The sequence below is a fragment of the Centropristis striata genome, chromosome 16, assembly GCF_030273125.1.
Source record: "Centropristis striata isolate RG_2023a ecotype Rhode Island chromosome 16, C.striata_1.0, whole genome shotgun sequence".
NCBI classification, from domain to species: domain Eukaryota; kingdom Metazoa; phylum Chordata; class Actinopteri; order Perciformes; family Serranidae; genus Centropristis; species Centropristis striata.
The window spans coordinates 13,784,995-13,798,238 of NC_081532.1; the positions used below are offsets into that span (position 1 = coordinate 13,784,995).

Here is a 13,244-nt window from a genome sequence, read left to right on the forward strand (position 1 = left end):
TTGTTGTTAAAGAAAGGTCTTTTTTCTGTAACGCAGCACTTTGCTGCAAAGGAAATGAAAACAAGTGATAACATCAACAGTAAAAGCTTGATGTAATGCATGCACTGCTAGATATAGATCTGTGGTGTGTGAAAGCTGTTTGCAGGTAGAGCTGGCACCCTGCTGATCACACTCTCATGGTATTTTAGGAACGGGGTTGTGTCTGAATTCGCTGTGTTACATCCCCGGGGAGCAATAACACTTTTGTGAATTATTTACGTTGTCTTTCTCATCTGCATGGCTTTTCTCTGCGCTCCGGATGACTGATCCCCACTTTTGCTACAGATTGTATTTTTTTAAAGATGGGTGGAGAAGGTGAGAGGTCGGGGTCAGGAGGGTTTCTGTGTCACAGAGGTCGTGGGGAAAATGAGGACGCCCCCTTGTATAGCACATGGGGACAATTCCACACAGAGTCCCTGAAAAACCATCCAAATTCCTGCACTGCATTGTGTCCGATGTGAGTGGGTGTTGCAGACTACATGAGGACTCTGCTGAGGTAGATCCCGACCACCCCCCTTTTTGCGATCCTCATACATATGCTACTATACCAATAAAGGACAATGGCGGGTACTTGAAGTTAAGCTGGGAGATGACTTGGGGTGCAGGCTATTGTTGGTGTTAAGCATTGTTACCCCAACAATGTCCCTGCTGAGGAAAAGATCTCCAGGTTTTAATGAAGGAACAGAAGAGAGGAGGAGGAGGGCCTCATCTGAATTTTATGGGACAGTTTTTTCTTTCTTCTTCTCTGGCAGGGATGAAATACTCCCAACATAGCAGATTGAGGGTTGGTCCACTGTGTAATTATGGGATGCGAAGTTACAGGATCTACAGGCTATGATCATTGCTCTGTGGGTGAAATAACTCCAAAATCACATTGGTGAAGCTTAACGTTTGCTGGAACATCTCTCTTTATGAACTAATTTTAGATTCAGAACCCCAGCCAACTTCAGTTGATATTATTGATGTGAATACATGATCAATTTTCTTTTTCTTTATTTAACCAAGTAAAAGTCTTACTGAGATAGATAAAATCTGTTTTTCAAGGCAGACCTAGCAAAGAAGTCAACACTAAAACATTATTACAACAACAAATACAAACAACATAAACAGTCACATTGCTAAAAGACTGTGGACAGTGTGCACTTAAGATGCAAAATGTTTCCAAAATTCTGTAAACTAATCTAAAAATCTTGGATATGAAATTCCAGGTCAACATCCCAAAAAGTTGATTTGGCATCCCAAATCAAGGACAAGTCCTAGTTTATTTGTTTCAATTGAGACTAAAAGGTTCAGATTAAATGGCAACTGAGGAGATTGCATTTGCTGAGAGCAGAGATGTGGCCTTGAGTCATGTTGTTTTGATGACTGATGAGTAATTGTAATTTCAAGTTTCCCCTGAAGTTAGAGCAACTAGGGAGGTTAAAGCTTCAGCCTATATTACATCATTGGCTAAGACTGTATCCATGATTCAAACATGAATTTCTATGGGCTTGAAAATTGTTGAAAACATTTGGCATAATATAAGTACTTGACTAAAGAAAAAAAGAAATTGGCTCTCTCAACAAACCACCTCGCTGAAATGCTGTTGTGTGCTAGGATGTTTGGATGTATCATGGAGACTCTATGTTCTGTTATTAACTTTATGTTGGACAACTGTGGTTTATATCATATCTGTGTATCTTTTCTGTACGGACTGTGAAAACAAATCTCCCTCTGGGACAATAAATTAAATCTTAAAATTTTACCATATTATAGCTTTAAATCCCAACTTCTAAGGATATAAATATACTTGCTGTTTAACCATGCTTTCCAAACCAGCTGCGTTACTGAAGGTTTTCACCAGAGGGAACAGCACAGAAGTCAGACTGTACAGAGCTACCAGATTTTCAGGATGTAAGTAACAAACATTGCAACATGGAGGTCCCTACTGTTCATGTGTTTATTGCATCTTGCAGACGCATATTGACGTGATGCAGCCATCATGCGCAGACGATCACTGAGCTAACAGCAAGTATATCTCTGGCCTAAGCCAACATGGACAAGAAGGCGTTTAAGGCGTTTTAACTCAAACACATATAATATTAAACTGCTGTGGAAGACAATGTGATATGGTCCAAACATAAATACTGAATGGTGAGACAGTTCTGTGAAATTTGGTTTTCAAGCCCTAAACAAATATTTTTTATTCATCAATTTTCCGTGCCTGCTCGTGAAAAATGATTGACTGCTGTGGTATTTAATCAAAATATATATTTTTTGTCAGGAAAACAAAGGCTTAGTTCCCCTGTAAACTTTTTTTTTTTTTAAACCATAGTGTTTCTTTGCCTTTTAAGTCAACCACCAAATTTGCAATTCAACACTCATCCACGTATCGATTATTACCGCCTTTAGTTCACTTTAACACACTTGAAGAGGCCACACAATCAGGGGAATGACCTGCGGCTGGTCGCTGACAACAGATGCCCATCACTAATCAGTGTCATTAACTTGGCCTGAAGACGACCAGAGACACTTTTTTTCCTCGTGTCCACTGAGATGCTTAATCAAGGAGAAGGCGTGCATGCTATAAACCAAACGGATCAATATGTTAAGCCGAAGGAGGTTGAGGTCATGGGTGGTGTATGATTTTGACCCGGCCGTGTCTGCTCATGAGACGTTGATGAACTTTGACCTTTTGCTCTCCCGTGAAGATAAAGCATTTGTTCACATTAGACAATATATAGACAAATCATGTGTCTACTTAATCATTGCCTTGTTCAATATGGTCCTAGCGTGGTTAAAATAATTAAATGTTTCAGGTCGTTGAGTGCACATACAAGGGTGGTCTTTTCTTTCTCTGGCTGAGCTGTTAGTGTGGCCTGCAAACAGGGAACCTAAGTCCCAGTAAAGTGTTGTTTGTTGAAGACATTAACTTGTTTGCTGCAGAAGGAGCTTTCTCTCACTGTAAAGGAGATTACTCATTTCACCACTTCTCCAGACGGCCAAATCTTGACTGTTTGTGTACTTGTTGTGCTCTTTTGTTTTAAAATGCAGGTCATTCAAAGATGCACTCCACCCTTCAGTGTGGAAACTTTTTGGAGCTTGGATACTTGATGTTTGAATACACCTATGTCAAGATGCTGCATATGGAAATGAAGAACTATCTGCATTGAATTATCTTTTGTCATTCAAATTAAAATACTTGATACTGTAAATCAACAACTTTTCACACCAATGCAGCGTTTTAAAATTTCCTTTTCTTTCTTTCCAACTGACCTGCAGCTGGTTACCACTAATAAGGAAAAAAGGAAAGATTTGAGGTCTTTAAGGCTTCTGAGGTCTGCTGATTTTAACAGGATTAAGGAAAAGAGGATGATCTTAAAACTAATGTTTGGCCTCAAGGTTGAGACATGTCAGCTTTACCTAAGCATGATGGCTGCTGACTCATCTGGCAATGCAGACTGTACATGACACTATCTCAAATGCATTATGCTGTTATAGTGAAACATTAATATAGTGCCTTTATGTGTCATGTGTTATTTATGCTTGGGTGCAGTTGTGGAAGATGGATCCTTTACTTAAGTAAAAGCAAGGAAACAAAAATGTTAAAATACTTAATTTGGGTAAAAGTCCTATATTTAAATTTTTACTTAGAAGTAAAAGTACATTATCTATAGGTTTCTATTAGGATTCTTATTAAATAAATTCATTATTTAATATATAAAATAGTGGAAAATGCTAAGCACAATGTCTAGGAGCCTAAGTTAACATCTCTAAATGCATTGTCTTGTGCACTAAAAACATTCAGTGTCATCACGTGAGACAATATGCAGTAAATTCTATCTAATCCGACTAATTACTGCAGCTCTATATTCGAGATGCACTGTATGGATGTTTTTCAACTGGTGCAATAACCGCTTACTATTTTTGTAGTTTAGGTAGTTTATGCACACCTGAGTGTAAGAAAGGCTAAGGTGTAGTGAAAAAACATGGATGATTTAATATTCCATAGCTCCGACCTAACCAGATCTGTCATCACTATTGTGAACACAACAAACACAAAAAGGAGTTCTGACTCAAAAAACATTTTTTTTCTAGTAAAGTACACTTTTAGTACTTTTATAGAGCATTGTGCTAAATAAATGCTTTGACATAACCTGTGAAATCAAATAAGATACTCAAAACCAAAAAACAAAACAAAACAAAAACCTCAATACTGTATTACAATGGATAGATGATAGATATTGTTAATTTAAATAAAAGCAACTAGGCTTTGTATTATTGGCTCTAATTTTATTATCAGAATAATACATAATGGTTATTGCATCTTGCATGGTGCATTAATGTGACAGAGCTCTATTACTAAAAAAGTGGGACTGGTCAAAATGGGACTGGTTTATAGGCAACTAAGTGAAAGGACACACCAGGTGAGATGAGCCGAAGGCTGGCGCTGTCAGAACAGCATCACTGAGTAATTGAATCTATGAAAATACTTCATATTTTATTTTTTAAGTTGATTTTTGAGTGTAACATTTTAATATACAAAGTATTTTAGCTTTCAAACTAAATAAACTAGAGTAATAATGGAGTAAAAAGTACTATATTCTGCTTTTAAATAGAGTAGAAGTATACAGCAGCATATAAAAGAGGCTACAGGGGATGGAAATGGACATTTCTCATCTGAGAGGACAAAAACAAACACATGTTTTCCTTCAACTACTAATAGCAACAGATATTGATGATGAAATATGTCAGTTATTGTGACCATAATTGGTGGTGTAGACTGGGCGGGGCTGGGCGCCTCCTCCCGCCTCTGATGCAAATGTAGGGGCTTACCCGGATCTACCGCTGCAGATATTTCCGAGGCTCCTCCCTGCACTTTTTTTATCGCCTTATAACAGGATATCTCACTGGCGCGAAAAACGCACTGTGTGGCTTTCTGTAACACATTGTGGGGCGGATCTTGTGCCTGTTGTTTGATCCCCCGGCTTTTTTTCTCTTCTAAACTATAAGAAAAGTAAAGACTGCGTCGGAACAGCGCATTTTAGTATCCAGCAACAACTCGGTTAGCTTTTTATCCGTTTGAACCCGGTGAACCGTGGACTCTTTGCTCTTTGGCTGCCGAGGGGATTTTCAATGCCCTGAATTTCGCTGTTGGATTTTTTTTTAAAAACAGATCCGGTGAGTAGTTTTTTTCATGCGTGAAATGCTTGAAAGTTTCCAATGAGGAAATGGAGAGGCTGTTTGAGAGGGTTAACCACTTTTCTTCCTCGCCGGTTCACATGTGTGGAACAAAGCGCAGCCCGCATTTAAAGAAATGTTACTTTTACGCAGCACAGTCCTGTAGTTCTCTCCCGTACATTTAAAACTGAATGACGCCTTTGTCGATATATATGCAACTGGATTATGTAATAACCTTGTGTGCCTGGGCAGTGTGAGTCCATCCCTGCAAAGAAAGCATCCGCAAGATGCAATCAATTATTAATGTGGTCCCATTTGTAGAAAGTAGGCTGTTAAAGGGATGTGATATCATAATGGCCCATTAGATGGACACTTGAAATGTGATCATACATCTGATGGGAACTACTTTAAAAAGATCATCGCTAATCACTGTGATATTTCCCCTCAGGTTGAACAGGACGTTCCTGAGAGGCCACTGGTGTGATCATTTCTGGGAATAAACTCTAGAGGATTTTATTAACTGGGAACATGGAGTTCGACTGTTACCAGCACTATTTTTTCGATGGTTTCGACAGAGAGGAAGATTTTTACAAGTCGACCGCACCGAGCGAGGACATATGGAAAAAGTTCGAGCTGCTGCCCACCCCTCCCATGTCTCCCACCCGGACTCTGAGCGGCGGTGCTCTGCACCTCTCCCCGGGAGACAAGCTCAGCTGGCTGTCCAAAGTCCTGGGTCAGGACGAGGAGTGCGAGGGTCAGTTCATCCCCGACACGGAGGAACTGTTCGGCAACCTCAGCTCCATCATCATCCAGGACTGCATGTGGAGTAGTTTCTCCGCCAGCAAGCAGCTGGAGAAGGTCAACGGTAGAGTGTCAGCTGCGGCGCAGACCGGCGTCTCCCCGGTGGCCCAGATCTCCGTGAGACCGAGCAAAGCGCAGTGCGTCTCGCCCGCTGCCCCGCTCCCCGCCTCGGCGACAGACTGCGTCGACCCCGCGGCTGTTCTCACCTTCCCGGCAAGCAGCTGCAGGAAGCCGGCGTCGTCTGGCTCCGAGTCTCGCTCTGATTCCTCTGGTAAGGAAGCAGTCATGCTCTAAATTGCCCCACCCTGCCCCTGCCACAGGATTATATTGCCCTCTAACAATGCGTAATTTGGAAAGCTGGGCTGCTGTTGCATAACTGTGGTCTGTGGTGCAGAGGGGTTATCAAGTGCAACACAGTCAGTCACCTTAAAGCTGGATTTTACCCTCACTTTGACAATGCGCCACATGCTTGCTCAGAATACCCATGTAGCTAATCTTTTAAAAACCGCGCCCCCGTCACTTTGACTTGAATTTCCCCCCTTTCAATATCATCCACTGGCTCTGCATTACAATCAGAGTGCGGTAGAGGGGCGGGGTGACCGAGTCCTGCTGATTTATTACTACTACACACTCACAGCGACAGACCGTGAGAGTTACTCTTTCACATTTCCCAAATTAGGGAGTGCCCCCCTGCCAGCAGATCTCCTCATTTAAATTGATGAATGCTCAGTGCTCAAAGACAAAAGCCTGAATTCCTGCAAGCTTTGGCATGGATGACCACTGCTGTTAACACCTCAGCTCCAGCTCTGCCCTCCTCACATGGAGGAGTAGTGATTTGCATGCTTGGCTGTGGACTACACTTCCTTTATAGTCACTTTTAGTTAAATTTTGACTCTGGAATGTGAAGTATTTAGTCAAGGATGGTATTGAAACATTCTTTTCTTTTTAAAGCTTTTTTTCATGTGTATTGATGAGTTGTTCATGTGTGATCACAGATGATGATGAAGAGGAAATCGATGTGGTTACCGTGGAGAGCAAGCAGAACCGCGTGCGGCTGGTGAACGTGAGAAAACCGGTGACCATCACGGTGCGGGCTGACCCCTGCCCCAAACGCTTCCACATGTCAGTCCACCGGCAGCAGCACAACTACGCCGCCCGCTCCCCAGACAGCGAGCCAGAAGATGAAGATGATGAGGAAGACGATGAGGAGGAGGAAGAGGAAGAAGAGGAGTATGATGAAGAGCCTCAAAGCAAGCGTACCTGTACAGCATCCAGTCAGCTTTCTGGCTCTTCGGCTAGCATCTCCCAGCCCGGCTCCCCCTCAGAGAGCCCCCAAAACTCAGATGCAGAGGACACTGACCGGAGGCGGAACCACAACTTCCTTGAGAGGAAGAGGAGGAATGATCTCCGGTCCCGTTTCCTCGCCCTGCGGGATCAGATCCCTGGTCTGGAGTCGGCCAAGACCCCCAAGGTGGCCATCCTGACCCAGGCGACAGAGTACCTGTCGGACCTGCACACCAGGGAGAAGCGACAGCTGCAGGAGAAGAAACGTCTCAAAACCAGACAACAGCAGCTTCTCCGCAAATTATCTGAACTGAAGCGCTCTTGAGACAGTCTGCTTTTTAAAAAAATAATAAACTGCCTCATTATTCACCGCTGGGAACTCTCAAGTTACCTGTCACTTTTGGAAAGCTACAGTTTTTATATAACAACATGCCTCATGTAAATAGCTGTGAATTTTGTTTTGGAATACATTCATATTGCTGTGGGCTTCCTATGAAATGACAGTGCTGGCCAATGAACCTGGTGTGGGGAGGAGCAGTTAGTGTGCCGTTGTTTTTTATTTTTTGAAGAGTGTTTTAGTTATGAACAAGGGTAATGGAATTAATTTCATAGCTATAACTAAGATATTTCCTGGTATGCTGTGATGGGACATTTGTTAATAGTTTATCAGTGTGATAGTGAGTATTTGCAGCCTTCAGGATGTGTGTTTCAGTATGTTCATTGCTCACTTATAGTAGAGTGAATGCCTTTCTGTGTACATATGAGTGAATGAGCCAGTTCCTGGTTTGTTTGGTTTGGATGACTGAGTGTTTGTTGTACAAATTGTTCTGTAAATAATAGCTTATTTCTCCTGGTGAAGGAGGAAAAAATCAAGAGTAGTCAATGAGCTTTGCTCCTCTTTATGACGTGCCATCAGGCATCGAGGAACCTATATTTTGTTAAGAAAATAGGAAAAAACGGGCAAAAAAAAGGATAAGTAGCACTGCTGTACTTTATATTCACACGTCACTTTGTGATTTCAATGCTTCTCCTGATTTTGATTTTTAAAGCATGTTAACATTAACAGCGACATTAAATTTTTATACCATATTTGCATACAAACCTGAAGTCTTTGTTTTTGTTCAAATATTGCACCATATTGCCATACACTGCTGAGACAACTTACTGTATTCTGCTGTAAAATGAACATCAAATAACACCTGCAATCTTTTTTTCCCAATTTTTTTTTCTTCACTCCTCAAAATTTCAATCAGATAACCTTGCAGCAAAGTGAGCCATTGATTTGTATGAAGTGACAAATGACACAGATTTCTCACTGATGGCGTGGGTAAGGAGCCTCTCCAGGAACACAACACACAAATCTGCTGTAAATGAGGACGGATCATAAAAAAACACTCCTTGATCCCCCCCTCCTCTCTCTCTTTTATGTCACTTTGTGGTATCTGTCGTATAAACGAATGCGTCCTGTGCACCAGCTGCTGGTCTGAAGAAGGTTAGACGGAGCTCGTCCTTGAGAATTGCCCTTGAAGAGTGTGTGGGATACTGTTGTGGATCCTCCCCTCTGCAGTGGCTGCTGCACGCTGGGCACCTGATGTGCTCTGAACTAGGTTACACACACACACACACACACACACACGTACAATCGGTATCTTTAGAACAGTCCCCGGTGGGTTGGAGACAGGGGTTGTGTGGACTGCTATTCACACAGGTATGCAGCACTGCTTCATGTAGGTGGCTGTAAAATGGAAATCTCTTACTGATTTCTACAGTAGTGGATGACACTACCCTGTTGTCCCCTTTCATAAGCCTTCTATTTGTTATGTCACATCCTTTACTGCCCTTTGCTGTGTTCTTTATTGCTTTGTGGTCCATGTAATTGGTGGGTGTTGCGTTCCTGTCAGGCTCCTTACATTCAGCTGCTGTCCCCCAGAGAGCAACTTGTCTAAGTAGGGTAGAGCAAATAGTGAAGATAGATTTCATTGAGATTTTGATGCTCAGTTCAGTGTTATACAGTAACCCCACACTCTAATCTGGCGGCAGATTTTCAGTTCAGAGTCCCTGTGAGGGATTTATAACCCTGTGGTGGCTAAGATCATTACACTGACATATATAATTAGCAGAAAGGTAGTTGTGTGCGGCATCCTGTCCTATATTTAGAGGGGTGTGGGGTAACAGAGTTAATGGAGTAAAAATGGAAAGTGTCCTTGCAAAGTTAACCAAATTTTATAAGACTGAAAAGAAGGTAATGTTTCGATCCTAGCAGGCCTTCATGAGGAACAATTAGTTCAGAATCAGAGCAGGGTAGAAAAAACTATCTGCAGCCTTTGTGACATTTATTCTGTATAAATCTCACAAATGTAACTTTTTTAATGGGTGGGTTACTAAATAGGCCTACAAGGCACAAGCCCAGGGCTCCCAGTGTCACTTGAAGCAACGCATACCGACCAGGAAGAGACTCAAAATGGCAACAAAAAACCCCCCATAAAACAACTGCAAAGAGACTCAAAATGACCACAAAGAAAACATAAAACGACTACAAAACGACGCAAAAATGATCACAGTTACAAAACAACTACCAAAAGATGCAAAATGACCACAGACAGTTACAACAACAACAACAACAACAAAGAGACTAAAAATGACTAAAAAAAGACACAAAATGACCTCAAATAAACACTAGACTATTACAGAGACACAAAGCAACTACAAAGATACTTAAAACAACTAAAATAGATTCAAAATGACAACAAACACACAAAAAACTACCAGATACACACAAAGCAACTATAAAGAGACACAATGCAGATAAAAGAGATACAAAATGACTACAAGGAGACTTGAAACCTCCAAATCAGGCAGCTGGCTAAAGTGAAGCCTTTTCTTACACACAAGCACTTTCAAACAGTAATCCATGCCTTCGTTACATCTCGGCTTGATTACTGTTACTGAGTCAGCCAATCCTCCCTCGCACGGCTCCAGTTAGTGCAGAACGCGGCTGCTCTTAACTGGAGTTCGTAAGAGGGAGCACATAACTCCCATCCTGGCCTCCCTCCACTGGCTGCCTGTGCATTTTAGAGTCCATTTTAAGATTCTTTTATTTGTTTTTTAAATCTTTAAATGGTCTCGCCCCGTCTTACCTCTCTGAGCTCCTCCATCCCTACACTCCTGCTCGGTGCCTCAGGTCAGCTGATCTGCTGCTCCTGGAGGTACTGAGGTCAAAACGGGAGCTCAGAGGGGACAGAGCTTTCTCTGTTGCAGCCCCCAAACTATGGAATCAGACAAGCCTCATCACTGTCCATTTTTAAAACTCATCTTAAAACCTATTTTTATTCCTTGGCTTTCAACCGCGCATGAGACTCTGCTCTTGTTTAAGTGTTTTATGGTTTGCTTTTATTTATTGTTTTTGAAATTGTTTTTTTTTTAAAAGCAATGAAACTATTTATTTTAGTGTGTATTCTTGTTTTATTTATTTTATTGTTTCTTGTTTGCTTGTTTATGTACAGCACTTTGTTGCATCTGTGGTTGTTTTTAAAGTGCTTTACAAATAAAATTGAGTTGAGTTGGGTTGAAACAGCTACAAACTGACTCAAAACAACTTAAAGGGATTCAAAACGACTACAAATAGACACAACGCAGATAAAAGAGATACAAAACGACTACAAGGAGTCATTGAATGATCACAGAGAGACATAAAACAGCTACAAACTGACTGAAAACAACTAAAAATTATTCAAAATGACTACAATGAGACACAAGGCAGATAAATGAGATTTAAAAAGACTACAAGGAGACAAAAAGTGATCACAGAGACACACAAAACGGCTACAAAAAGATTCAAAACAAGAACAAAAGAGACTGAACAAGAGTCTGTGTCTTGCTCCCCGACCTTGTGGGGCCTTTTGCATATCTGTGCCTATGGTCCCATTGTCTCATAACCTGCCCATGAACTTTTTGCATATATCATTTTTTTTAATATAAGAAACTTCCTGTGATGCAGCTGCTCCACCAATGACCTCACTGACGAGTCTCTACAAGCCTGGCTGACTCAGGTTTGACTGCCACTCAATTGTATAATAAACTCAAAGCAACCTTTTCGTTCGAGTACAGCCTGACAGACGAGCCAGGCACACCCTGAACTCCAACCGTCTCACACCTCACTGGCCCTTTGTTATGGCTGGGATAGCTTAGTGTTTCACCTGCATTCGTTCATTCTCTGGGCCCCATTTTCTACCCTGAGGGCACTATTTTCTGGCACAGTTTAATATTTCCTTTACAAAATCAGCATTTGGTCTCAGGAGGCTCAGTTGAGGGAGCTAAATGACCCCATGTACACACAATAGATCTCTTTGACTAATATTGACATAGCTACAGTATATTAAGAAATCTTTGTAATGTTTCTGCAGAACTTTGTAGGGCTTTATAGTCCTCAAATTTCCTTGGTAAATTAGAACAAGTCAATCAACATATCAGATAATGCAAACCTGAGTGAACTTTATGACGCCTAGTCGCAGCAAACAGCAAATGACACAAAGATTGACATCAGCTGCAGCTGCTTCGCTGTTTGTACTTCATTCGACATCAGGAAGTGAAAGCAGAAATCACATATTGGGTCTTGGACCAGATAGGAGCAGTTTCCTGTTACCTTCTGACCACGAAATTCATCTGAAGCAATGCAGCTCCAGAGGAGGAAATGTAATTATTAACTAAATAATGTAGTCAAGGTTCAAAGATTTTCTCCAAGAGATGCACTGTTAGCACAGTTGCTGCTTCATTTCTGGATAATATATCTATCCAGCACCAACATGCAAAGTATGCAAGTACGTGCAGAGTCCACAGTTTCTTTCAAACATTTAAATTAATCCAGTGAACACACACCAAAATTAGTATGAAGATCTCAACAGCAGCTGCATGTTTTCTAATGTTGACAGTTAACATTCAGTGATTATGGCGCTCCTAAGTTTAAAAGAACGGGGTATTCCCTGAAGGAGACAATGAGGTAAGAGGATCTCTTTTTTCCTGTGCGATGCTCTGCTCTGTTCTGACGGTTAACTTGCCAGACCAGATTTTCTGCTCTCAAGTTCATGCAACGCCCACACTGAGCTGCGACTTCAGAAATGCACATGTGATCACTTTCACACACGCTCATACTGTGGCTGTGTCCTTTTAGAGCATATGTGTTTTATTCTCTCACATCTGTGGGCTACATTTGTTTTCCGCAATAAAATAAGCCTTTTAGGCCCAAACAGCTGCAACCTGTTGCCGTCCCCTTCCGTTAATATCAGGCGGATGTAAGAGGAGATCTTTTCATGGCTGTGTCACAGAGGTCTACATATTCTTCCAAGGGTATAAGATAGAGTGTGGCAGCTTTACTGGTGGTCGGACAGAAGTGTGTGATGTGTGCAGGCAGGGTGGGACTGTGGAGAATTGATGATTTGCCTGGGTAGTCTCTCTGATTTATATATCCTCCTCACACATACGCTCGTCGTATGTAAAAAGCAACATCGTTAGTCTTTTCTTTCTGTTTTGAGAATGTGTGGTTAACAACAATTTTTTTAACCTTGTTAATAATTCTATGGCCAAAATGTGAGAATAATTAGCATGTTTATTGCATGTGTTACCCCTGGCACATATCTGCTCAGCTCAGAACAATAGGGTAACCTTGTAAACATTGGCAGAAAAACACAAAGGCAGACGAGCATGTCTTATCTTTGGCACGTCTCTCTGACAAGAAACACGACCAGTTATACTCGTCACTCTGGCATTTCTTGCTAATGCACCACCGTTGAGGAGATTACTGAATGGGCCTACTGGGCATAGGGCCCCAGGGTCAGGGCCTTCACCTGCAAAATGTCACCCGAAGAAACCAATACCAACCATGAAGAGACTCCAAATGACCACAGATACACATTACATGACTACATAGAGACACGAAAAGACTACAAAGACATGGAAAGCAACTA

General features: G+C 41.6%; 1 protein-coding gene across 1 annotated transcript; it reads left to right on the top strand.

Moving 5' to 3' along the window:
- The first annotated feature begins 4,933 nt into the window (after nucleotides 1-4,933).
- On the top strand, nucleotides 4,934-8,385 carry LOC131987686 (protein L-Myc-1b-like). Its single transcript, XM_059352532.1, has 3 exons — nucleotides 4,934-5,199; nucleotides 5,648-6,271; nucleotides 6,996-8,385. Exons 2-3 carry the CDS (start codon nucleotides 5,728-5,730, stop codon nucleotides 7,607-7,609), a joined length of 1,158 nt encoding a protein of 385 aa, XP_059208515.1. The 5' UTR covers nucleotides 4,934-5,199; nucleotides 5,648-5,727; the 3' UTR covers nucleotides 7,610-8,385.
- The last annotated feature ends 4,859 nt before the right edge of the window (nucleotides 8,386-13,244 follow it).

Excerpts from the sequence above, each read along its gene's own strand:
- LOC131987686 (XM_059352532.1), top strand. The coding sequence starts at position 5,728 with ATGGAGTTCGACTGTTACCAGCACTATTTTTTCGATGGTTTCGACAGA. Across the intron at positions 6,272-6,995 it reads GTCTCGCTCTGATTCCTCTG|ATGATGATGAAGAGGAAATC; the intron begins GTAAGGAAGCAG and ends GTGTGATCACAG.